This window comes from Pangasianodon hypophthalmus, chromosome 23 (assembly GCF_027358585.1).
Source record: "Pangasianodon hypophthalmus isolate fPanHyp1 chromosome 23, fPanHyp1.pri, whole genome shotgun sequence".
NCBI classification, from domain to species: Eukaryota; Metazoa; Chordata; class Actinopteri; order Siluriformes; family Pangasiidae; genus Pangasianodon; species Pangasianodon hypophthalmus.
The window spans coordinates 6183290-6210565 of record NC_069732.1 but is presented as its reverse complement, the minus strand read 5'-3'; the positions used below and the strand labels follow the sequence as shown (position 1 = coordinate 6210565).

The 27276-nt window shown below is 39.0% G+C and overlaps 2 protein-coding genes across 6 annotated transcripts in view; both read left to right on the top strand.

Moving 5' to 3' along the window:
- The first annotated feature begins 97 nt into the window (after positions 1-97).
- si:ch73-345f18.3 (uncharacterized) lies at positions 98-5697 on the top strand. Its single transcript, XM_026930034.3, has 4 exons — positions 98-227; positions 4156-4213; positions 4350-4559; positions 4914-5697. The coding sequence occupies exons 1-4, from the start codon at positions 171-173 to the stop codon at positions 5282-5284; spliced, it is 696 nt and encodes a 231-aa protein (XP_026785835.1). The 5' UTR covers positions 98-170; the 3' UTR covers positions 5285-5697.
- A 2494-nt stretch (positions 5698-8191) lies between these two features.
- hycc1 (hyccin PI4KA lipid kinase complex subunit 1) overlaps positions 8192-27276 on the top strand; it is a 42544-nt gene continuing 23459 nt past the window's right edge. For 2 of the 5 annotated variants that reach the window (XR_003403661.3, XM_026929943.3), the window contains exon 1: positions 8192-8360. The gene's annotated coding sequence lies outside the window, so the exon portion shown is untranslated. Of the gene's footprint in view, positions 8361-9274; positions 14300-14321; positions 14462-19327; positions 21213-27276 lie in introns of those variants that run through there. The other 3 variants (XM_026929944.3, XM_034298661.2, XM_053228461.1) reach the window with 3 other exon arrangements.

The following is a 27276-nucleotide window of genomic DNA, read 5'->3' as shown; positions in this document are numbered from 1 at the left end:
CTCTTACCTGTGATTAAAAGAAAGCGCCCCCTCCTGGTGTACTTTCTTTAATAAAAAGTGAAACACGTTTGGGCAGGTTAATTCTGGATCACGTGATCCTCGTGACTCTGACGTCACTGCGAACTTGGATCACACCATTTTCTGTCTCAAAACTTCTTCTTCGCCCTAAAATGAGTTGTTTGAGCTCTCTGTGCTGCTGTCTTCAGAGTCACTTCTCAGAGGAAGAGGTAAGATACTTAGTCCAGGCTTATTTAATGAATTAAAGGAAAAGGAATTATGCTGGTAAAAGACTAACACTAAAGACTTGCCCCTGGACTGTGTGTGTTTGTCAGGTGTGTGAGCAGTGTGCATTTGCAGGTAGAGGTTTATTCGGTTTAATCAGAGTTGCGTTTACATGGACACTAATAATCCGATCGTAATTGGACTAGAAGCACAATCAGATTTAAAAAGTCACATGTAAACACGTCAATCGGAATGAATTGGCCAAAACCGATTAAAATTTCATTCGGATCGTAAGGGGTGGTTTAAACCTTTTCTAATCTGATGGAGAGGACATGCAAACACTTCATCGGATTGAAAATGAAACCAGATAGTTCTGCGCATGTGCAATAACATACAAATCACGTAATGACGTATGACGCACGGCTGTCAGCGGTATTGGGGCTGTGACCGTAGCCTCACCAGGTGCCATGTTCCCCTCCACCATTGAGCATAGTGTCATAAATGACTGTCGTGTCATCCTAAAATTCTCCTTCCACTCCTCGTCTGTGAAGTGGTGCAAGACGACGTTGTCCCATCAGTCCTTGCGTCAGACCCTCATCCACAGACGCAGTAATACAAATAGACGCAGTACCGCACAACACATCACGCGCTCGCGTCTTCTAATTAGCAGCTGAAATAGGCAAATGTTAAGTCTGCTTTTTTAAAACGAAAAAAAGAAGCAATGGCAAGAGAGTGGCTGCTAGTATCTGCGTGCTGGAACGGTGGGAAACGTGTATTCGTGCACTGTGCGCATGTCAGAAGATGAAATCCGATTCTGTCATGTAAACGCGCATATCGCCCGATTACTTTGTTCAGCGTTCTTGTAAACACTGCGATCGGATTAATTAATCCGATTGATTTCATTCCGATTGAAACAAAAAGTGTCCATGTAAACTACTGATTCCAGTTCAAGTTCTGCTGCTGAATGTGGAGTAAAATAGTTCATGAGAGTCTTAGCTTCCCAAGTAAACAAATATGTTGATTGGTGTATAATATATCCAAAAATAAGGGCTACATCCCTATGAAGAAAGTATAGAGTATAAACTTTTAAAACTTTTCAACTTTTTGTAGCCCTTTCAGTGTAAAATAAATCACGTATCACCCTTTTATCTGACACTGAATTATGTGTGTATAAGAACAGGGCGTAGTGGCTTCGTGGTTGGCACTGTTGCCTCACACCTCCAGGGCTGGGGGTTTGATTCCCGCCTCCGCCCTGTGTGCATGGAGTTTACATGTTCTCCCTGTGCTTCATGGGTTTCCTCCAGGTACTCCGGTTTCCTCCCCAGTCCAAAGACATGCATTGTAGGTTCTAAATTGTCTCTAAATTGTCCGTAGTGTGTGTGACTGTCCCTGTGATGGGTTGGCACACAGTCTACAGTGCCCCCTGCCCTGTGCCCCGAGTCCCCTGGGAAAGGCTCCAGGCTCCCTGCGACCGTGTGTAGGATAAGTGGTACACAATGGATGGAAATATTCAGAACAGTAGATAAACATGTCATTATTTTCCAACTGCAGATTCCTGGTTACTTTACTTTAAAACATGCTTTTTTAAAAACATGTTTTTTAAAACCTAGTCTTGTGAAAATTGCATTATTTACACTTGTCTTTAAGTTAATGAGCTTTAAATTATCAAACGAAAAACCGCCTATGAGAAGCACATCATTTTAAACCCATTAAATTCAACTCATTCAGTTCATGCAGGCTTATAACTATAATAACTATAATAACTATAATAACTATAATAGCCTACTATTAACAGTAACAGTAACAGGTGACAGATGATAGTGATTGCCACTGTTATTAGATCATGTAAATAATTATAATAAAAACAGCAGATTTTAGATAGAGTGATAGAGTGGGTTGAGTTGCGTTTTTGTGTGTGTTTATGAATAACCAATATATCATATAAATTAATTAATTTTCTGTAGGGGTTTTTTTTTTCTTTCAGGCTAATTTGACAAAAGAGGTTAAAAAACCAGCAATTACATTAAGTAATGTTTTCAGGTCTTGCACATTATTTCCTTGCCATTATGCCAGTTTATTATATATAAATTATATTATTTTCAGTAGATAATATAACAACAAGCTGTTATACAGGATGTTATACAGTGTGATGTGATGCTGCATTTTTAAATCTGTTTATGTAAATAGTCTACCATACAAGTCCTCGTCTGAGCTGTTACTATAGAAAAGATAACACATTTGAACAAGTGCATTAATATAAACCTGTGATTTGCCTTGCAGCTGGAACAAATCTCAGAGCTACTGTTATAGAAAATTAATCAACACTGTCCGACCAATCAGATTTGAGAATTTGATAATAACACATTTTACACATTCCTTTATTCATTCAGCAGAAAGTGTGCATTAACATCGTAAAGAGATTAGTAAAGATGACTTTCAGATCTCAGGTCCACAAGGGTTTACATAGCATGATTTTAATGGTGACATTTTGCAGGGACACCAGAAAAAGCCTTGTCCTGTAAAGCAGATTAACACAAACACCTTGCTGGTCGTCTGTATAATTTCTCCAGATGAAAAATTTGTTGAAAATTTGTTCCAGATGACATTTGTTCCAGGCATGCCAGCTAGGCTTTCACAAAAAAGAAAAGGTTGATGACTGCTTGAAATCTGTGACCTATAGATAGCGCCATGTCCTCATAGATAAAATTAAATAAATAAGTAAATAAAACTGCTGTGAGTTCCAGACCAGCTGATCCCTCAACTTGATTCACCATTTGGCCCACCGTAGTTGTTGAGTATTTTTGCTCATCGTCTTGTTAGAAGATGAAGCAGCACCACATTCTAAATACTGCTGCTAGTCATTTCCTTTATACAAATGAGGAATCTGGACACACAGGCAGCATCCACCCAAACTAACCCATAGTGTTTAAGTGGGAGGAAATCAATATTGCTTGAAAATGTGTGATTGCATAAGTGTTCACATGTTGCTGTGAAATCTCTACGTTAGTTCTGGTGAAACCAGTTGAAGTTACATACAAATACAGAGAGGATGAGGAGGAGTCATCATCGTTCATCTCCATCCATACATCTCCTACAAACACCCAACCTCCAGCTACATCTACATTGCATAACGTTACTAATTTATTTTAGTATTGCAAGTTAGGATTTAGTATTGCATTTATTGCACATTATTGCACATTACATCGCACAAACGGCACATAGTGCACAAAACTGCACATATCCGCACTTTATATCGTTACTGTCGGACTGCTGCTGCCACCATCCATATATCCATATATATATTCTTATACACTTTTTTTTTAAATAAAAAAATGTGTTTATATTTTTTATGTATATATTTTTCTTACATTTAATATTTTTCTTTATATTTTTAATGATATGTTTTCTTTATATTTAATATTTTTCTTTATATTTAATATTTTTCTATATTTTCTTTTTTATGTCGGAACAGTTGTATAAAGCATTTCACTGCAAGTCGTACTGTGTATGGTTATGCATGTGACAAATAAAATTTGAATTTGAATTTAAGTAACATTCAGCAAACTGAGTTGAATGGAGTCCACTTGTGTACCAGTCAGGATTTGTTACTAAAAAAAAAAAAAAAATCCCAAACCCTTTTAGCATCCCACAGAGTGTCATTAAACCCATTATTAAAAACGGAAAGAATATGACACAACTGCAACTCTGTTCCTGATAAAATGGCAATTTAGTGTTTATAAAAGCCCAAGCGTATTCTATGATGTGTATGCACATATATTTCTTGAGCTATTATAAAGCCCACTAGTATGATGATAAAACTTTTTAAGGTAAGGCAATAAAGGTACTCTTTGCTGTAAAACTAATAAACTGGCAACAAAAGAGGTAGTGCTTTGCTGTAAAACTAATAAAATGTAACCTGTCACTATTTTTCAGAGACAGCCTATACTTGGTGCACCAGAGTCTGCAAGAATATCTCATTCACCTCCTAATGGTTAGTTCCATTAAAAATGACCTGTATTTGTATATTTTATAGGAATAACTCACTCATTTTATCTTAATCTGCAAACATGTTGTTGCTCCATTACTTGCCTAAATGCTAACATGACACACACCATGTTCTTGCTCAGATTCCCAGCACAGAAATGGCAGGATTACTGTGCGGCGTGTTGGTGTTCCAGATCTGGATCAGCGCTTCACTGACTTTGAACAAACATTCAACAAGCAGCAGGAACACTATGAGTGTATGCAGGAAAAGTGGAAAACTCTGATGTTCCGCTATCGCTGTGCCCCTGACAGCAGCCTGTCCGAGTGCTTGCAGAAGATTAAGGATGAACATGGTGAGTCAGAGCACATTAGTGTTGAGCCTCCATCAGGTGGCAGTAGCAGATCAGGAATGAGAGACTGAGTCTGGCATAAACATACTGCTGTAGCATCAAGAGTAACTTTTACATCCTGTTTAATGTATTTTAATGATAGGGGATGGAAAAAAACAGCAAATAATATGCTTTTTTATATATAAATTGAGGTACATGGTTTCCCCCAAGCAAAAACCACGGGGGGTGAATACTTCTGCACCCAACTGAGATACTTGGTTGTACGTTTCCCATGCTGTGTTTTTTTTTTTTTTTACACGTTTCCCACTCTTAAGCACCATTTTGGTTAAACTTCGTCTGTGTGTTTCCCCCCTTCAGACGACCACCAGATCAGCCTGCAGATGAAAGGCTTTGACTTCAGCTTGGCTGTGACTCCAGACGATCCGATGCCTGACAAGCTGAAACGAACGCAGGAGAACATCAAGGAGCTGTGTCAAGCTGTCAAAGCCATCGTGGCAGTCGGTCCCAAGCTCGAGGAGATGATTAACTGGCTGTTGAAATCAGAAAAGAGCCTGACCAAGAAGGTGAAGGAGGAAGCTAAGACATACCTGGAGTCTAAACGACTCAGAGACAACTTGAGGGAGAATCTGCACAAGGCATCGAGAGCTAAAGATCTCAGTCCCCGCTACAGGGAAGAGGCTGGAAAACTTCTCAACGAGGTGGCCCAGCTGTCAGGGGTTGAGCTGTGAATCACTTTCTCAGTATGAAAGACCATAAAGGATACAATAAGAATGAGTGAAGGATGATTTAGGGGATATATATATATATATATATATATATATATATATATATATATATATATATATATATATATATATATATACTGACCGGTGTCACTCCAGAAACACTTATTTTCAATGTACTATAGACTATAAAGGATAAATTTAGAATAGATAAAGAACTACAACAACAACAACTTAAATATATGTTTGTGAAACAATTGATTTTTAAGGATAAATCTTTTATAATATAGATAAAAGTGCATTATCTAGCTTTTATACCACATCGCTGTTAAATTCTTGAAGCTGATTGGTCAGGAGGTGTTGATTTATTTCCTATTTTTTTCCTATCCTTTTTTTTATGTGTATATATATATATATATATATATATATATATATATATATATATATATATATATATTAAAAAAAAATTTATTTGGTGACATGCCAAGTTGTGGTTTTTTTTGTCTTATTAAGTTCAGAAGTGAGAATAAAATAGATGCTGGTGAGGGAACAACTATTTATAGGTACTATAATATAATTGATAATAGGAACTAACTTGTTTTGTGTTTATTGCATAACATGCAACTGTAAAAGAATAGAATAAAAAGTAAATGTTATGTTTTAATAAATTGAAAAGTGTAATTCTTGTCAAATTGCTGTAGTATAAGAGGAATAAAACCCTTTGTCATCTTGTTATAGAACAATATAAAACTTTAGAGTGGTCGTGTCCTGACGTGTCCTGTTGTGATTTATTATTCCTTACGTAATATCTTGTATTCTAAGCTCAACCATTTGCATCTGAACAGCCTTATAAGCAGTTTGAATTTGATTTGAATTTGTGTAAAGAGCGTTGACATGTAAATCAGATCTTATTCTGACATCTGACACACAACTGCAACCAAGAAAGAAGAAATTTGACTACTTATTTAAGTATGTTTGTGTGATCAAATATGTATATATATATATATATATATATATATGTATAAGGATATATATATATATATATATATATATATATATATATATATACACATATTTGATCACACAAACATACTTATATAAGTATATATATACACACACACACACACACACACACACATGATCATGTGTATGATTAGCACTTACAGAATGAAATGTATCTCTGTGGAATGTTAAATATATGAAAAATTTTAAATATAGGAAGTTTGATTAACACTTAAACCCTATTAAAAGCACTATTTTTATATTAATATTTCTTATTTTTTCCTGTTTTTTTTTTTTTTTGCTAGAGAAGTGTGGAGAAGGTAGCTTTATGATGTTAAAAGGGAGAAATGAACTGTACCCGAGGCGCATGGATGTCTAGGTGGTGTTCGTATAACTCTAGGATGATTTGTCTTATGTATGTAATGTCCTTTTTTGGAAACAAGTCTCTGTTATACTGTTTGGCTTCCAGCTGGTCAGTGATCATAATATTGGCTAGCTTTCTTTTGGTTTTAAGCATGCTTTTATAATATATTATACATTTTTATACATTTTTTCTGCAGGAACAACAGCTTGCTGAGTTTTTTCAGAGAAACATTATAATAAGCTGGGAAAAGGAATCAGTTCACATCTGTAATGTGCCTGTGTACATTACAGATGTGTGCATATGGTTAGTTGTATATATTATTCACATCGATGATCATCGATGTACTATTGAATGATGCATTGATAAATGTTTTACTTTAAGTATTATATTTATTAGTTGCCCTATAAATATACATATAAAGCAAATATGCCTCATGTGCTTCCTTGTCATTGTGTCTGTGCAGCCTTTACTCCTTTTTTTTTTGGTTATAGTTATGATATTTGTATTATATGGTTGACTGCAAAAGTTTACATCCCCCATGGGTTCTGGCTGTAAAGGGGAACATACCAGTTATGATATGAAAACAGTTTGCTGTTTTGATACAGGCAAAGCATGGGCAAACAAATTATTAGAGATTATTTGTATTACATTCAGAAGAGAAGTTGCAAACTTTTCAGCTGATATTTTTCCACTATTAACATACATAATTTGACCAAAATCGTTGCTTGTAATAATGATGGTACGTCTGTTCATACCTACCACACAAAATGTCATGTTGGTATAAATAAATTTTCTTTTTTTCTTTCATTTGTGCTACGGGTGTGCAAACTTTTGCATGCAAATGTTAATTTGTGGGAGAAAAAAACCTACAATGTAACTTTTTTAGAGCACTTTTCATGCATGTGGTAGCTCAGAGTGCTGTACAATCAAGTAGCAAAAATAAAATTAGAATTAAAAATTAAATTATTATGCACTAAAATGCACAAGGATCAAATAAAATACGAAGTACAATTAAATACAAAAATAAGTGTAAGAAGTAAAAACAGACACAAATATAGAATAAAAATAAAATAAAACAAAATTAAAAAAAATTAGATAATAAAGATAAAGTAATTCAAATAATTTTAAAATAATTAAATAAAAATAAAGTGAACTATAAATACCAAAACAGAGGGAGCACTTTCAATTAAATACCAAATTATAATGTTTTCAAATGTTTTTTTTTTTTTTTTTTTTTTTTTTACAAAGTTTATACGGGGCTTTTGAGTCAGTCTTATTAAAGTTGGAATTGAATTCAGGATTATGTTTATTTTTAATTTTGTATAATTAAAGTCAGTGTTATCTGAAGACCATGTTAAGATGATTTACAACATTTGCACACATGCCTTCATAACTGACTTGATTAAAAACGGAGACAACCTACCTCACTGACGGAAATTTAAAAAGTCCCGCCCTTCATCGAATCTGATTGGCTGCTATTTGTAGCGGCTAGCGTGCGCTTTATATAGTCCACGCCCATTGGCTAATTCTGTTGTCCGTTACAAACAATCCCTTAAGCTAAGGTAGTTTGAATTGTGAAAGTACCGAAGATGAACGCGTTGATGTTGCTGAATTATTTAGGCGGCGCTTTTATGAAGTAACGGATATCCATCTCTCGGTGGAAAAGAAAGCAAACGGAAAAAACAGATCAGAAGGAAATCCGAAGATAGCATGAAAGTGAGTATATTTGTTTAACCACTGAATATGACCTTAGCTAGATGCTAACTTGCTAACTTGTTAGTAGATAGAGTGATAAGATAGTGAGCCACATGGACCAGCTGAGTGACTCACCACCGCCTTAACTGTTGCTGGCAAAAGCAGACATTTATGGTCATGTTAGACAATAAGTACATACGTTTAAACTAATAAAATTAATAAAGTTGTCTTTGAAGTAGTGAGTCAAGTTGGAAAGGTAAGTGGCGGCTGTAGAAAGGCAGAGGAGCAGAACCGAGCTGTCAGAAGAGCTTGGCATCCAGGCGTGTAGCTAATGCCGAATGAACCAAGCTTTCATTTATACTGCGTGTTTATACTGACTAAAGTAACCCTTACTCCAAATGCTAGCCTTTTTCATCTCTTCAGGCTTAGTTGCAGTGCCAGTCTGAGCTTTTTAGGTCGTCTAGGTTTATAAACTTAAGAACTATTGGCACCCTGTAATATAATCGGTGTTGCCAGCTCCTTTCAGGGGGGGGATTTGCATATTTTTGCATATTCATATATTCGTCATGATCATTTGCATATCAAAACGTGTTACATGAAGGTAGGGAGATTTTCTAAAGACACTCAGGATAGAATCCAATAGAGTTTTACAATAGAGAGTATGTAAAATAATAGATTATTGTAAGAGTATAATCTATTTCTTATTGAATGAAGCACCTCAAATGATCAGGCACACAGAAAAAAAGTAGTAAGTAGGTGAGAAGTAGATGGTTAAGGAGGAACTAACTTTGTTTTGTTACTTGGAAATATGGCCAAGAGTTTAATACGAAAGACAAAGGGCGGGACAAACAAGAGTGATTGGTTGTTGGGAACGATGACGATGATGATCAGGGATTAGTTGTTGGGAACGATGATGATGAGCGGGGAGCGCTTGTTGGGAACGATGATGATGAGCGGGGAGCGCTTGTTGGGAACGATGATGATGAGCGGGGAGTGCTTGTTGGGAATGATGACGATGAGCGGGGATTGGTTGTTGGGAACGACGATGATGAGCGGGGATCGGCTTTTGGGAACGATGACGACGAGCGGGGATCGGCTGTTGGGAACGAAGACAACGATCACGGATCGCTTTTTGGGAACGAAGACGACGATCAGGGATCGCTTTTTGGGAACGAAGACATTGGCCATAGATTGGCTTTTTCTGATGTGCTTTTTAACAAATTCCCCTCTTAATCACTGGGATATTACGCCTTGTTTCTTTATTCTGCTGAATCCTTCCTGACGTCTCTGCAAGGCAAAGCTCATTTCCTCAGCTCTCTATAATGTTAATTGCACGGGTGTCATTGAGAACACTGTCCTGTTCTCTTGTCTACATGGTGTGCTGTTGTGGTCAATTGATTCTGTCTTTTTTCAGCTCAGTGGTCAGTTTTGCAGGTTCGATTTGTACCAGTGAGCACCACTGCTCTGGGGAACATGCAAATATTTGTCATAGATTGTAAGACTTGTAATTTAGTCTGACAGTGGTTTAAATCTTAAAGATTTCAGGCTTGTTGGTCTTCACTGAGGACTCCATCATCAGAAAATGGTCAAACATCTAGAAAACAAATTCTGTGTATGGTTTGTGGAGTGTTTTGAATTTTTTTCTTTGAACCTTTAATGCTGTTAATTTAATGATATCTCAGGTTTCCTCTTGTGTGAATGAGTCGTAAGAATAGTGTTGCTACGGGGGTTTTTCAGGCTTGGTGGTTGATGGATGAAGATATTTGTCTTGGAGGGAGAGGCTATTTCTGGCTTTGTACAATATCATCTGGAAATTGAGCTAGAATGATTCTGGGCTTCATTACACATACTAAAAGTATCACACTCACCCTAGCATGTGGTAAAGACATTAGACTGATCTTTTTTTCACGTTTATTTGCAGCTGTTTTTGGAGGACACTTCTATGTGAAATATGACCCAAGCCATGCAATGAAATTAAGATAACTGTAATTTTACATGGCCGAAAAATAAACACTGAAACACAGGTTCCACTCCGGTCAGCTAAGAACAGGAATCAGCCAGGAAGCTACATTAGGCACAGACTCACCGAAACAGAACGGTTGACGATTAGAAAAAAACCATGGCCTGGTCTTTTCCCAATCTTCAACTGTAGTCAAATGTAGTCTCAGATTTCTGTTCTTAGCTGACAAGAGTGGTCAGGATTTGGTCTTGTGCTATCGTAGCCCATCCACTTCGAAGTTCGATGTATTGTGCATTCTGAGATGCTTTTCTGCTCACTACGTTTGTAAAGAGTGGTTCTTTGAGTTACTGTAGACTTCCTGTCAGCTGAAACATGCTTGAAACCATTCTCCTCTGACCTCTCTTATCATCGAAATGGGATTTCCGCCTGCAGAACTGCTTCTTACTGGATGTTTTTTGGTTTTTGCGCCATTCTGTGTAAACTCTAATTGTGCATGAAAATCTCAGGATCAGCCATTTCTGAACTGCTCAAACCAACCCATCAATTGACCACTTTTTAGCCATCAATTAAGTTTCCAGACAACTAAACCACAGGGTTAGACAGCGCTGTGGAGTTTTTCCTTGCCTGTTGGGATAGCCAATGAATTGAAGAATTGTCCACCAAAATTAATTAAACTTTTCTTTTTTGTTAAACTGTAATTGTTGTGTTAATGTTGATATATATTTTTTTAATGAAATTTCAAATGTCACCCAGACTTAGCCGCTGCCTCAGCAAGTTGCCTCGTGTGCTGCACTGCTTTAAGGCAAGAGAGACATTTTCATTCTTTCTTATCTAAAATGCTTGCCCTCGGGTTCGTCCTGACGGTTCGGAAACAGTGCATTTCTCATGCTTTAGTTTTGTGGAAGAGGTCACGTCTGATGTGTGTGGATTAGGCCAAACCAGCTGACATTTCGGTGTCCATTAAGCTTGGCATTTCTTCCGTCTGAAGTAGCTTTCAGCCTTATATAATGTGTAGATTTTTTTCCCGCTTTCGTCCAGGGGCTTAAAGCGGCACTGATCTACGGTGTGTGTCTGTGTCTGTGTGTGTGTGTGTGTGTGTGGGGGGGGAGACAGAAGGACTTGTGAGTGTTGTGTGGAAGAGTTGGGTTTGTATCCCTTACAGGAGAACTTAGAAGGAAACAGTGTTGTGTAATATGTAAGTAATAAAAATGCAGAGGCACTGAAATTCGAATGTTGCAATATATGAACACTTTGCACTTTTTCTTTTTTTCCTGTGTTGCATTCTTGCAAGAAAATAAACACTGTTAAGAAAGTCATTGAGTAAGTATGCGTGTGTGTAAAAGTGTGGCGGAAAGCCAAGGCTAACTTGACCTATGTATTTTGGCATGCTTTGCTGTGCTCGCTGTGTGAGGAGAGATGGAAATGGTTGATAATGCAGTAGATAACTCCTGCCGTCCCCCACCTGCTGATAAGCGAAGTGAGGTGGTATTTACTTGTAGGTAAATGGAAATAAATGCAGAGTAAATGGTGAACTTCAAAGACCCAAGCATTTATCTTGTTTATATCCTTCAGGAGTGCACAGTATAAAACACGATGATAAATTCAAGAACACAGCTAAGTCAGTGTTTTTGTTTAATAGTTAATGAGTAATAAGATAATGCCCTTATTCATCAGAGTTGCGTAGAAACACACACAGATTAAAGCAAGTACATAGTACTGCAGGTAAAAGTGTCAAATGTGAGAATTCACAGCTTCATTCTACTGGACATTATCAGAAAGATTAATGATGACCTACATGATGATGTGTCTTATTTTTAAATTTACTGCTAAGTGGGTGTGTCATGAGGAAGGTTTTTTTTTTTTTCGTGTATACCAGTCGATTAAAATTCAGACTAGTATCATATGTTAAAACATGGCAGAAAACTCAAACAACAGAAAAGCATCTCATTTACATTTATGGCATTTGGCAGACACCCTTATCGAGAGTAACTTTCATTTATGTCATTTTTATACAACTGAGCAGTTGAGGGTTAAGGGCCTTGCTCAAGGGCCCAGCAGTGGCAGCCCTGGGATTTGAACTCACAACCTTCTGATCAGTAGTCTAACACCTCAACCACTGGGCTACCACTGCCCACAGCTCACATCTCTCATCGGACAACATGCCAAGCAGTAGAAGACCACACTGGGTTCCAGTCCTGTCAAAAAACAAAACAAAACAAAAAAAAAACAGGAATCTGAGGCTACAATGGGCGAAACTGGACAGTTGGGAAACTGTCTCCTGTTCATTATCCAATCTTCAATTGTCCACTTTCAGTTATCCTGCAGACTCAGCTTCCTATTCTTGGCTAAACGGTTTGGAACCCAAAGTGGCCTTCTGCCTTTGTAGCTCATCTGCTACACATGTTTTGTGCGTTTTGAGATGTTTTTCTGCTCACCACATTTGTAAAGAGTAGCTATTTGAGATACCGGAGTCTTCCTGTCTGCTGAATGAACCAGCGTGTTTATCCTCCTTTCACCTCTCACATCGACAAGGCATTTGTGCCTCACACTGGATGTTTTTCACACCATTCTGTGTAGAGACTGTTGTGCGTGAAAATCCCAGGAGATCAGCGGTTTCTGAAATACTTAGACCAGCCCGTCTGGCACCAACAACCATGCCACGGTCAGAGTTACAGAGTATCCCCGTTCTGGATTTGCATGATTTTATGCATTTCACTGCTGGCACATGATTGGTTGATTGGATCATTTTATGAATGAGCAGGAGTACAGGTGTTCCTATTAAAGTGGTTATTTTTTATTTTGTAGAAGGGAAAATATGATGTAATCTCTCCATGTGCAACCTCTAAAAAAGAAAAAAGACTGACGGCAGATTTAGAAAAAGAAGTAAAAATCCCAGAGATACTTCACTAAAAATGACATTACCTCTAACATTACCTCTAACCTCTACATGTAAAACTAATCCAATCCGAACTGGGCTTTAGTCTGGCTGCAGCACTGTGTTAGAACCCATTTCTGCATCCGTTGGGATGAAAGTGTCATCTACTATGAATAAATGTAAATGTAGGTATTTCTGGATAATGTTTTCTATCATCACTACTATAAATTGCATGGGCTTGTCAAGTTAACGAAAGCAAATCTGCCAATAATGAAGACTATAAATATTTATACAGTCCCACTGGATAGGTTGGATATGTAACATCCTCTTTTTCCCTGCCAGGTGCGTTTCCTTTCTCTGTTCTCGTCTCTTTGTTTGTTCGTTCACTGATACGAAAGGTCCTGACGCTTTCTTCCTGCAGGCTGCCTCGAGATTCGGTCTCACACAGCTCACGTGTGGACAAGCGAACATGGACATGTCTAAAGCAGGGAAATTCTGCGTGCATTCAGGTGCACTTGCGTCATTCGCTGAATAACATTTGGAGCTCACATTGCAGCCTTGATGCTGCTCTATTCAGCAAGAACATCCTGCTGGATATTAAGTGTTTTTTTCTTTTCTTTCTTTTTTTTTTTTCTTCAATGCTTCTGTTTCAGACTTCAAATCTTTTCAGACTTGCAGCCTGTTGAGGTCATTAAGAGTTGAAGCAGCGACCCGAGGGCCCGAGGGTTTGTTTCTGCGTTATTTTGGGATACTTCATGCTGGATGTTTTCCTGCAGGAACTTTTTAGGTCCGTATTTATCATTCCGTTGAGAGAGGGATCTATTGGAGAGGTGTTTGTCAGGTTAATGGTATGCATCTAGCAGCACAGGAAAAAGCAGCCAGGCCGGATTATTCTCATTCACACCCTGCTATTGCTCAAACCTTTCCCCTCTGTGCTCTGATTGGTGCCTGCGCTTCCTAACTACTGATCTGAAGTCAGGTGGGTGGGGCACGGTGTGTGTGTGTGTGTATATGTGTGTGTGCGCTCAACAGGAAACGAGTTGAGGTTTCTGAGTTGAGCAGGGTTAGTCCGTGGGTGTGCTGTGCTGTGCTGTGCTGTCTCGCGTCTCTCTTCAGCTGGACACGGTGAGTCTATTTAAACCCCGTCACATCTCTGCAGGAATTCTCCTGTGTGTTACCAGAGTGAAGCTGTCAGGCTCTGTGGAGTACGGCGTGGGCGAGTGTGAATATTTCCATCCGGCTTGTGCGTGGTGGAATGAGTCACATTTTGAGCCGCGTCCTTGGCCAGTAAGTATAAAGCGTCTGGAGAAGAGTGCTTATTTAGGAGATGGAGCTGCTTGTAAAGCTCAGGCTGTGGAGTTTCTTCTGGTTCTGATCGAACTGCTGCCTCATTATCGTTTCGAGTGGCTGAAATAACCTGCTAACGGCACCGATTTGCCACTCCAAGGCTGGTAGTGGGGGCTTAAGTGGGAGGAAAAAGCCAAACTAGAAATATAGCTTTCCATCAGTCAAAGATTAGTATATGATGAAATGGCAGAGCTGAGCTCGTTCTCTGACTGTGCATGAAGTCATCGCGGTGGAGTGAGTGCACAAGTATGAGACACAGGCTGAAGAATGTGGTGACGGGGTCCCTCTCAAACCCCTCACTCTCATATGATAAGCAGTTAAATAAAACCCCTTCGCCTTCATTTGCACAAAAATGATTTGTATCAGTTAGACTTAGACCTGTAATATGTAAGGAATAAAACCCAATGGGGCATACTGTTAAAGAAAATAATCAGTGATGGTGTGGTGTGATGTGATGTCATTACCACTCCTAAGTCGATTACTTTTCAATGGCAGCATGTCCCGAAGTGTTTTATTTGTCATACACCATACAGTTTGAACTCATCACTGCTAACATTTTTTATTTATTAAAGTACGAAACCTTTTTTTTTTTTTTTTTTTTTTTTTTTTTTTTAAATCCATTTATAGTTAGATTTAATGTTGTGGAACGTCCATGAAACAAGCTAATTCCTGTTATTACTTACGTTATAGCAGTTATGAGCATTCGTTCCCTCACCAGCCTCTGTTTCTTGCTAAATAAATGTCAAACGGAAAATTTCACCATATCAACCATTGCAGGCTTTTTTTTTTTTTTTTTTTAAGATATGTTTATGGAGTGTCTGTCATGCAGGTGAATTGTTACTGTAGACACGAAGTTTTGAATGAGCGTATTAATACAAACCTGTCATTTGCCTTGTAGCCAGAACTACAGTCAGATCTGCTGTAATAGAAAATGAATCAACACCCTTCGTCCCTTTGTCCAATCAGAATCGAGAAAACGTCGAACTATTTTTGTGCGGCACTATTTTTGTGACAGTAATTTGGTTCAGTTTGTGGTTTTGATCTGAATGGATTTTAATGCACAGTGAGATCAGTCTCAGCTATATACTTATATTGAAATATAGCCGTTATAACAAGTCAAAAACCAAACCAAGATTTTTTTTTAAAAAGTACATGAATGAAGAAATGAATGACACAGTTTTATTACATGTCTTTTTTTTTTTTTTTGTTTTGTTTTGGGATGCTGTCAGAACCAAGTCCAAATAAGCGTAATTTTTTGCTTAGTTTTGTATTTAGAGGGCAAATTAATTTTCTCTTCTGATATTTAACATCATATGTTCTATTTTTAGACACCTAAAGTAAGACTCTCTTAACATGGTTCTTAAAATGTTTGTCTTAACGGCCCCTTTGGCTTAAAGGGATAGTTCACCCAAAAATGAAAATTCTTTCATCAGTTACTCACCTTCATGTCGTTCCAAACCCATGAGTCTTTTGTTCATCTTCGGAAAACAAATGAAGATATTTTTAATGAAACCTGGAAGATTTCTGTCCCTCCATTGACAGTTTATGTAACCAAAACTTTCAAGCTCCAAAATTTCATAAAGTCATCATAAGTAATCCATGTGACTCCAGCGGTTTACTCGCAGTTTTATGACGCGATACGAATGCTTTGTCTCGCGTTCACAAGAGAACCACGACGTATGCGTGTTGTGTTGACGCGAAATCAGATGTTCTCATGATACAACTGGACCCAGAAGCGCTGCACTGTTTACAGCAGAAGAAGAGGGACGCTGTATGCAAGCATCGGTCATTACATTCTGAGTCGATTTTGCTTTAGGTCTTGGTTTATTTTTCGATATGGTGCTAAAGTGTGCATTTCCTAGATGCCAGAACCTTGAGAAACTTCCTCTGCAAACACAAAGCATTCGAATGGCTTCATAAAATTGGGAGCTTGAAAGTGCTGGTTACATGGACTGTCAATGGAGGGACAGAATTCTCCCATGTTTCATTAAAAATATCTTCATATGTGTTCCGAAGATGAACGAAAGTCTTATGGGTTTGGAACGACACGAGAGTGAGTAACTGATAACAGAATTTTCATTTTTGGGTGAACTATCCCTTTAAACTCTCTGAATAATTACTATTTACGGCTTTCTTGTATGTATATCTCATAACACGTATAACTTATTTATCCATTTTTTTTTTAACAAAGAATATATTTGTCCTAAAAGTGATAGCAGAGTAAAAAAAACCTAGATATCAGCAACAATAAAACATGTTTCAAATTCATTTTTATTTACCGACAGTGATATTCATAAAATTATGAATTTGGCTTCGAGTTTTTTCTTAGGAAAAGAATGTTCTGCATTTCAATATTAAATCATTTAAGTAAGTAAAATTCAAATAACATTTTATAAAAGGCAGTCCTAGTCCACACACTGATTCACACTTGATCCAGTGTCCTCCAACGTCCCGCGCGGGTTTTTCAGCAGCAGGGCAGAGCAGGGCGAACATGTTTGCTACGGCGATGCGTGTACTTGTTATACGAAAGTTAAGTGAAAAAGCAAACATGCCGCTGTTTGCTCTGCACTCAGACTGCTGCATTTTACATGCCTCGTTAGTCTTATTACACTTGGATGGCTTGCTTTCCATTTCCAGCAATAAACAGTGTGCGGTGCGGCAGTTTTCTCTGTGCGGTCTGTGTTCACTTCTTTTCTTCTTTTCTCGGCGTGTTAAGGAAGTGTGTTCTTGCAGCGACTCAGCAGTCTGTGGGTTCTGTGGTTTCTGTGCTTCTTCCACAGAAGTAGTATTCCAGTGAAATGGAAAATTTCTTAAATGAGATCAGTGGAAAAGGTGATGGACAGAATAATGGCGCGAGTAGGCGTGCACTTTTTTTTTTCCTTCAAATGCAAATTTCTTTCCAGAAGGGATGCTGTGTTGAGTATAGCTGAGGCGATGGAGTAAAGTGTTTAGCTTTTTAGTGGTTTAAAATGTCAGGAATAGAGATCTTTTAAACATATGATCATTTTTGTGCACTTTTTTTTTTTTTTTTTTTTTTTTTGATGGTTGCTCAGTCTGAAGGTATAGCTGTTTGTAGGGACCTAAAGAGAAAAAGAAAAGAAGAAGATGCTTAACCCTACCCTTTTATTTTCATATACTGTATATGAATACAGAAAGTGAAATATGGAGCAGAGAAGGTTAAGAGCCCTGCTCAAGGGTCCAACAGTGACAGTTTGGTGGTGCTGGGATTCGAACTCGCAGCCTTAACCATGCACCAATCCCAGTTTTTCCATTTCTGATACATTCCCGATGTCATAGCTTAGAGCTTTGGCCCATACTGATCTAATACGGACATCCTCACAGTAACTGAACTACCTCTTGGCAAGCAAATCAAGCTACGTGCTTCACAAACAAGATTGTGGATGATGTACTGGATGGCTCACATATTAACACTGAGAGAGAGAGAGGCATTTAATAAATTAATCACAGCATTGTAAAAAGTCTCTGGAGTTTGGTTCATGAGTACATACTTGCATATGTTGAGAGAAGTTGTACATGGTATGAAGGTACTACTGAAGTGAATAATTATCTTTGCGTGAACAGATCCAGATATACACTTGGTGGCCAGTTTGATGTGCTTTGTGCCTACGCTTCCTGGCTTTTTTTAATATGGTAAGGTTACCATTTCAGTCACAGTATTATGGTTTGAAATTTTCACGTTACGATAACCCAGATACGGTGTCAGGGTGTTAATTAACCATTTAGTAACATACAAGTCAGTGGTGAAGATGGAAGGAAAAAGTATTATGAAATATCTTTTCACACTTCCTTGTGTGTATAACAGAAAAAAGTTCAAATCCCCTAACTGTTATTTTTTTTCTTAAGAGAACAATGTTTCTATAAAATCTCATTCATCAATCTTTGAGTAAAGTTGTGTGTAAATGTTTGCATAAGCCAAACCAAATGAAAAATTTACACTGGATTCACAAAAGTGCCTTCATATTTGTGTGTGTGTGTGTGTGTGTGTGTGTCGATAAATGGCAGTCACCCGTAAATTAGAAGGCACGGGCACACCATAGCTGATTCGTGTTTGGTGTCGCCTACAGAACTCCATAAAAAGGCCAAGCTGACAGAGTAGAAAGCATAAAATGGTTAATAAACGGACAAAAAAAGAATAATTTCTCTGAGGAAGAAGTTGAAGTTCTTTTAAAAGAATAAAAAATTATTTAGCAGCATATCCAGTGAATTCGGTGTCATCCATCCAGAGCAAGATGAAGTCAAAAGAAAATGGTTGGACACAAACATTGGATGCTACCATCAGCCCTGACCCCGGCTTATCCTCCTTTTACACTCCACCATTTCATCTTTATTGAGCAACTAGCTTTATTTGTCTTCAAATGGATTTGGGTTTAATTGCTGTCTTTTTGTATACGGGGCGTCCCAAAAGTCTCCATACACAGGGGAATATGTGTTTGTCGTGTTTCCTGTTAAAGTCCATCGCAACATTGCAACATACGTGTGTATGCGTGTATGTATATGTATGTGTATATATATTTATTTTACAAATATTTTGTGTGTATATTTATTCTGAGCGTTTAATAGCTGAGGTAACAGTGTAACATGTTTACAGCAATAGCAGATAGCTGGTGTCCCTCTTCTTGTCCTCTTTTCTTTCCTTCCGCTCCTCCTGCTGACCTTTTTTTGTTTGTTGGAAGCAAATGGCTCTTAATAAATGCCACACACTTCACCATCATCCACCTCCTGACTCATCTATGTTTTTTTTTTTTTTTTTTTTTTTTTTTTCCCTGAGGGTCAGACTGTTTTTTTTAGGAAGTGTTTAATGAAGCTGAAAGAACAACCAGCATTCTCCTACGCCTTCTTGTAAACTGGCTACTGTAATTCGTAATTCATAAACACACATATATTCCAGAGTCGATGGGTGTGCAGATGGCGTGACCGCAGTGGAAAAAGGACCTTGATTGGGTGGAAAAAAAATGGACGGGTGGACGGTATTAGAAGGAAAATGCTGATCATGCACCGTGACTAACCTTGAAACCTCGAAAACATAACACCCTCCTTAATTATATACATCAGCATGAGTACTAAAAACCACAACTGCCCTTTCATGTTACACCATCTTTACAGACAAAACTGGGCTTCACATCATTCTGCATGAGCAATCGCAGCACTCCATATGCGCTCATTGGTCCTTGGGTGGCAACGCAGCAATGACAGGCAGTGAGAAGGTCAAACGCCGGGCCTTAATAAGGTCTCTGCTTGTCTTTTCTGTTCATTACTATCTCATCCATTCTCATTAGTCAGCCTGCCAATTTCCGAGCCTGTGGAGAGACACAGTCGGAGCTGCAGATTGGTCCAGGCAGGGGAGACGACTTTAGCCATTTAAAACAGATGCTCTTCTTTTAGCGTCGAATCTCCGATACTTTACCATTGTCATGCAATTCATTTCCATTGTAGCTGAGAAATGTTTTCCAAACTCTTTGCTGTTCTTTCCACAGCGCACAAATGAGTCACAGTGGACCGAATGTTTTGGTGTGTTTAGTCTCTAAGTCACCATCTGTCATGAGTTATGCAGTGACCACTGGTGTGCTGAATGTAGTAGAGTCACTGTGGCTGGTTGCACACATCAGTCCTAACTTGTCATACATGTTTGATTCTCTAAAACAAAGCTTCTCAGAATGGGGTTCGAGGACCTGCAGAGCATTATGAAGCACAGCCAGGGGGTTCCTGATTTTTTTTTTTTAATTTTTATTTTGTTACAGTGGTGGAAATCACAAGCAACTCTTTTTTTCATATTGAGGGGTCCAAGCACCAAAGTCAACTCGGACGTAATGTGTTCTAATCAGTGGAAAGTTCAGCAGTAGAAATCTCTCTGGCTCCAAAAAAAATAAGATTTAATATATAAATTTAAATAATATTAATGAAATAAATCTACATGCTGTTCTTCCACAAATGAGCATGCTTTTCCATTAGCCATGCCTTTGTTTGTGCAGACAGTGTTGTCTCCTGGAAATGGGGCCGTGTTTTGCTCTTATCCTCCTGCAGATCAAACTTCGAAGCATCTTTTTTTCTTTTGAGACATTCTGGCATTTTCATGGGAGGTTATTAATGACATCCTCTGTCTGTCAGATGTTTAGAAGTGCTGAGCACTCTCTGAGATCGAGATCAGTCAGGTCATTAGCTCCACGCTGCTCTAATTGGCCGATTTGCCAACGTACCCAGAGAGACTTGGTGTAATTAGGCCTTTGTAAGTGCGTGCTCTGTCATCAGAGTCAGAAGAAACACAGTAATGACTGTGTCTTCTGGGGAACAACACACACACAGCGGGATATGAATGGTGGCAACGTGACGGCTTCTGAGGCCTTTTATGTGGAGAAGGACGCGGAGCCCACTCAATGCTGGAATCACTGAATTTATTCTGTGGAGTGGCGTAAAAGTGTCTTTCTTTCGCCGTGGTCTGAAGGACATCCATGCTCCACTTTCTTGTGTATAGTATGACGTGGTGCGCTATTTCAGGAGTGATGTGGTTATGTAAAACGAGACAGGACTACTGCACTAGTTGCTGCAGTGCTTCGTGCATTAGTCCTCAGCACGTATGGATGGTACGAGGACCTTTTCCAACTCTTGGGAGTTCTTGTTTTGGACGTCTGACCTCTTGAGAAGCTTGGAAACAGAGCCGACACACTTTGCTGATGTAAGTAATGCTGACTAATGGAGACACTCGAGAATAATAAGAGTTATACGGCATTCCCGGTATTAACTGATGCTACTTGCGCTGTTGGTTTTTAGCAGATGTACGCTAATATTAATAGATATAAGTGAATTGGAATGAAATACTCATACTCAGCGTCATTTCACCATTCAGGCTATTGGTGGCTTTTATTTTTATTTTTACACTTACCATGAATGCGTGTAATGTTGACTGACCAATTTTTATGCAAAGTCAAGTAGCTTATTTAGGATTCTAAAGCACATCGGGATAAGAATATTTGGAGCTCTGATGCCGTATTCACAAAAATTCTAATTTTACCACTAACCCTGCGTTCAACAATAAACAAGTAAACGGCGATTCGCTCAAGTTGCTTGTAGTCATTTATGGGCGTCTAGTAACCACTGCTGTCACTTGCGGGCGTAGGCTGTATTAGCAGATTAGCAGAACGTGCTAACCATACTAGCTATGTACACTCGCAAGAGGCACAAGTGATCTCTGCTAAGTTTTTCCAAACTTTATTTTTCTTCCTCATCTTTTTATACACGTTTAATGAGAGGTTGTATAGAATAGGATATGAGGAAACTATGGTTAAAGGTTTTTCTTCCATTTTTGAGCATCAGGGAGTAAGTGGTAACTAATTATAGGTGGGAGAAAAAGTTGAGTGGGGAATTGAAGAAATGTTGGACCACACACGCCATAAGATTCATCCGAGGAATCATTCAAGCCAGTTGTTTGGATTTGTCACTTTACAGTGTCATACTTTAAATTTAAAAAATCTTAGATTTTTTTTTTTTTTTTTTGCGTGGAATAAAAAAAACCTCCATTCAAATGTCACGATGTTGCTTTGTCATTTGTCGTTGTCGCTGAAATCATGGCTCCGTATTGCGCACATATAGAAACTGAGTGGTTGTTTGCTTCTTTACTAAAAGGAGAATTAACCATTAATCACCAAATATACACACATTTAGCCAAGTGTCCTAAAAACTCTTTATGAAATAGCTTTCACTAAGAGACTCTTTAGCCAGGATGAAGGGGTGGAGTCAACTCTCACTACAGGTATCCGAGGTTCGTGAATGAATATTAGCAGAAATTGGGGTCTGTGTGCTAAACTCATGAGTAAAATTTTAATTTACAAGATCATATTAAAATAACACAATGCCCTATTGTATGAAATGGTTTACGCAGCCGTCTTGCGTAGCAGACTGTAGCTTAGAGTAACCATTGCTATAAAGAAACCAGTTTATTTGGATGGTGTGTTGTATGAAGACCTTTGGCTTGCAGAAGATATTCCCAGTATCGCTGCACAGCTGCATTTTCACATGTGGGCAAGTAGTGGTGAGGTCTCTAAACCTTGAACTTGTGGTTGTAATGCAGTGCATTGCAAGTGACTGCAAGTGACTCCACACAATTAAGATGATGCTGTTTAAAAGCCTGTTATTGAATATTTCTAATGACTTGACTGTGATGTGGGTTGCCAGCAGGAGATGTTCAGGATTGTTGGAATCCTGGTGTGTTTTTGCTGTAGGTGCGGATCTCAGGCAGGTTACAGCACAGCACACTTGGGTGTGGACCAAAACAACCTGTTCGAGAACGTCTGCGCAAGGTGGTCTCAGCCCGCTTATACTGGTTCAGCTGCGGTGAGAAACTGATTCGACTCTGCTTCAGCTCGACTGCACAGAGTGAACCAAACATGATGTAATTTGGGTTGCAGGCGGGATTTTTCTGTAGATTTGCAATTTGCTAACCTGAGCCACAAGGCACAAACTGAGCCAAAAGGCCAGAGCTGAGAACTGCAGCACTGCAGAAATGCTGTGAGTTCTGGATATTTGGACCAAGAAGTGAAAGATAAACACTGGATGTGATACACAGAGTGTTGTGTTTTAAACTAGTTTAAACCGTTTTATTAATTGTCTAATTATTTATTTAGCACAGACTCCATCTTCTTCATGCTCAGGGGATTTTTGTGAGTGCACTTGGCAGAGGTTGGTTTCCATTTTCCACAGCCATCACTGTGTTTCTGACCAATGAATGAAATAAATTTTACAAATGGTTTCGTATTTACACACCCGTCAGGACCCAAAGTATCAGTTTCGCTCTACGTTAGACTCAGCAAACTGACTAATAGGTGTGAAACCACCCTTGGCAACAGGAATTCTCTGAACTACCCCTAAGGTTTAGTACCTGATTTTAGAGCTAGAAGGCTTTCTGAATTTAATTACACTGAAAAAATGAGGAGACTTACAATTAGAAATAATATGCCAATTATAAAACGCTTTTGCTCTAATGACACAAAATGGCTGTCGAGATGCATTTAACAGTACCGTAGGGCAGTTTTGTTATTCTTCCTTGATGCTGAGATGATTTGCTTTGTGGTTTTTGCCTCTGTGCATGCCCACTATAAGCTCGCATCAGTGGCTTCATGCTGTGCGTGTGTATGTGTTTGTGTGTTTCCGGTTGTCGAGTGATTTTCACCCAAGCTGACAGACCACTTGAGTAAAGCAGCCCTCTTTCCTGCTTTTCTTGTACACAAGGCCATTACACTTGCAGCACATGCACATGACAGGTCCATCCTGTCATAAATTAATCCTACTTTCTTCTGCTGAGCTGAAGAGGTGATGAGGGATTAATGGTGAGTCTTCTAGAAATGGAAATGAGTTCAACACAAATCCCTCTGCAGCCTCCAGGGGCTTAAAGGACCTCTCTTTATTGGAATGTTGATCTACGATTATTCCTTCTTGGTCACCAAAACAGATCCTAGGAGTTCTCTCATGCTCTGCGTTGCTGTAGGGATATGCATCGAGGGTGAGGCTGTTGCATGCAGAATGAGTCCTGATGGTGCCAAACTGAAAGTCTTTGATGGAAGACGGTTTTAGATAAAAGGGTGGAATCTGTGCAGGTTTGCATGTTAACAGAATTTGTGTGGGGGGAAAAAAAACGAGTGACACAGGTTTGAGACGGGAGGTGGTGTCAAACCAGAAATCGAAACTGGCTATGTTATTGTTAACTCGTGTCACTGGGTTGGATTTTGCATGAGTCATCTGTGTTAATTACTTAAAGGTCAGAAATTGTCCAGTAAAGTGCAGAGACTTTTGTTCACCTCTAAACAACCTCCGATTTGTGACTGCTTTAGTGTGCGCTTATAGAGAGTTCAGTCTGTCGAGTTTAAATCCCACTGATGCCACAGCTATCCTTGGCCAGGGGCTATGGGCTCGCAGGTCTATCACGCTGCTCGCAGATCTAGCACTCCACTTGCAGGTTGAGCACTCCGCTTACAGATCTACCGCTTCACCTACGAGCCTAGCGCTCCGCTCGCAGGTCTACCGCTCCACCTATGGGCCTACCGCTCCACCTATGGGCCTAGCGCTCCGCTCGCAGGTTGAGCACTCCGCTTACAGGTCTACCGCTTCACCTACGGGCCTAGTGCTCCGCTCGTAGGTCGAGCGCTCCACCTATGGGCCTAGCGCTCCGCTCGTAGGTCGAGCGCTCCACCTATGGGCCTAGCGCTCCGCTCGCAGGTCGAGCGCTCCACCTATGGGCCTAGTGCTCCGCTTCCAGGTCTAGCACTCCTCTCGTGGTTCTAGCGCTCTGCTCACAAGTCTAGCACTCGGTGGTCTAGAACTTGCAGGTCTAGCACTCCAAATGCAGGTCTGACATTCACAGATCTAACACTCCAGTTGCAGGTCTAGCAATCCTCTCGCAGGTCTTTCACTCGCAGGTCTTTCACTCGCAGGTCTTTCACTCGCAGGTCTTTCACTCCTCTCGCAGGTCTAGCACTCCTCTCACAGATATAACACTCACAAGTCTGACAATCCTGGCATAGCATTAGACTGCTCAGTGGTCTAATTCTCTGCTGAGATGTCTAACGTTTGCAGGTTTAACACTGCAGGTGTAGTGCGACATTTTATCGTGAGTACCGGTGATGTTGCAGGAGATTAGCAGCCTTCCATGATGGACTGCATCTAGATCTAAGTCCATGCTTCTTTCACAAGTTAATAAAATCCTGATGGACAAAACCAACGTCCTCCTGCTTGACTATGCCATTTCACTCAGGCATGCAACACCTTCTGGAAGAAAAATGAGCTCAATTTCTGGGTTAGCATCTGGCTCGCTCCCAAAACAAAATTTCCTCGTTCCCTTCAGTGCTTTCATGTGCGGTATGTGCGTTTATCCCCTTGGTCCTGTTTGTTGGTGCAGGTGTGAACTCAGCAGTCACACTCGAGTGCAGGACCGAAACAACTGTCCTGAGACCAGCCGAGTAATCTAAAGGAAATGCACCAAACATGGTATTTTTTTTGACCTGCAAGCTGTAAATCTGACATGAGAGAGGTGCTGTGAGTGCTGAAAGAGAGAGCTGTAGTGCTGCAGAAGTATGATTTATTCTGCATGTCTGGACTGAAGAAAACAAAACAAAACAAAAAAAAAAGTGAAAGGATCACTTTTTGGAAAACAGTTTTTATATTATAAATTCATCATGATTCTTCTTGTTCTTCTACTTGATTTCTTAATGTCCTTGATTCTTTTCCTTGTTCTTCCTTTTTCTACTTCTTTTTATTCTTAATTTTTATTCTTTTTATTTTTCTTTGTTTTCTTCTTCTATGTAATTCTTTTTCTTTGTTGTTGGTCATGTTGTTGTTGTTGTTCTTCTTCTTCTTCCTGATTCTTGTTCTTCTTGATTCATCTTCCTTGTCCCCCTTCTATTTATTCTTGATTTGGTTTTGTTTTTCTTCTTCTTCTTGTTATTGTTGTCCTTGAGCATCTTAATCTTGATTCTTGTTCTTGGTCATGTTGTTCTTCTTGTTCTTCTTCTTCCTGATTCTTGTTCCTCTCGAGTCATCGTTCTTTTCCTCCCTTCTAATTATTCTTGATTTGTTCTTCTGTTTTCTTCTTCTTGATTCTTCGTCTTGTTCTTGTTCTCTTTGTGCATCTTGCTCTTGATTCTTCGTCTTGTTATTGTTCTCTATGTGCATCTTGATCTTGAATCTTCTCGTTGTTCTTGATTCTTCTTCTTGTTGCTTCCTCGAGAACAACCCTGGCTCTTTGCTGATCTCACTTATTTCTGTGTGTGCTTGCAAAAGCTTTTTTATCTACTAGTCCAATATTGGTCACTGACTTTCACAAGTATGTGTGCAGTCATGTCCATTTCCTCTCACCCCACAGCAAATGTTTTTGATTTCTTGTTTTCTGGCCTGCTTCATGTTTGTACCATGTGAAACCAAAGAGAGAGATTTCTGAGATTCTTGGTTCAGAGATAAACCTTTTCCATACGCAATTGTTGAGAACAGAGTTTTGCTGGCAACAAATCAGCTGATTGAAGATGTAATTACCCCTGCTTATACAGATTATCTCTCATACTGATATTACTGCATTAAGAAGCTTGAAAATCTCCTGCAGGAATCTGAAGCAGTTAATCCTGTGCGAAGAACAGAACTACAGACGGTAAATCAATTGTCTTGGTTTGAAATATACACAAATACTCAAACAGGGGTGCCATTATTTTCAAGCTATTTTTCCCTGCACTTGTGCACTCTGAGAGCATGTGGCACTAGTGTAGCTTCAGTAGTATGTGTGGAGAGTTTAGTTTGAGTTTGCTCATGAACTCATCCTCTGATGCTGGTTGTTACTGAAGCAAGCGTGTGTTTAAGCATTTTGGGTATTTTGTCTATTGCACAAATAAAAACAAGAACAGAAACCAACAGAATGGGGTTTTAGTTCATATGTCACTGTTTTGCTTAGTTGGGAACATAAGCACATAATTATCAACAAAAACGGTTTAAAATGAGCATTTATGATAACGACAAAATATCTGCCATCAAAACACTGGTAGAATGCTGAAAGATGACAAATTGAAAATGTTCTGAAGATGCTGTTAAGGTGCAATCCGTTGTACTCAGAACTCGGAAAAACTTGACTTTACTTGTAGCTTGTGTTTTGTGAAAAGGTGTTTAAACAGCATGGTAAGCTTAGATTTGGAACATAATTCCTTCCATTTCAGTCTGATTTATTGATCTGATTAAACCATTGTGACACATAAGCAAAGATGGGTCAA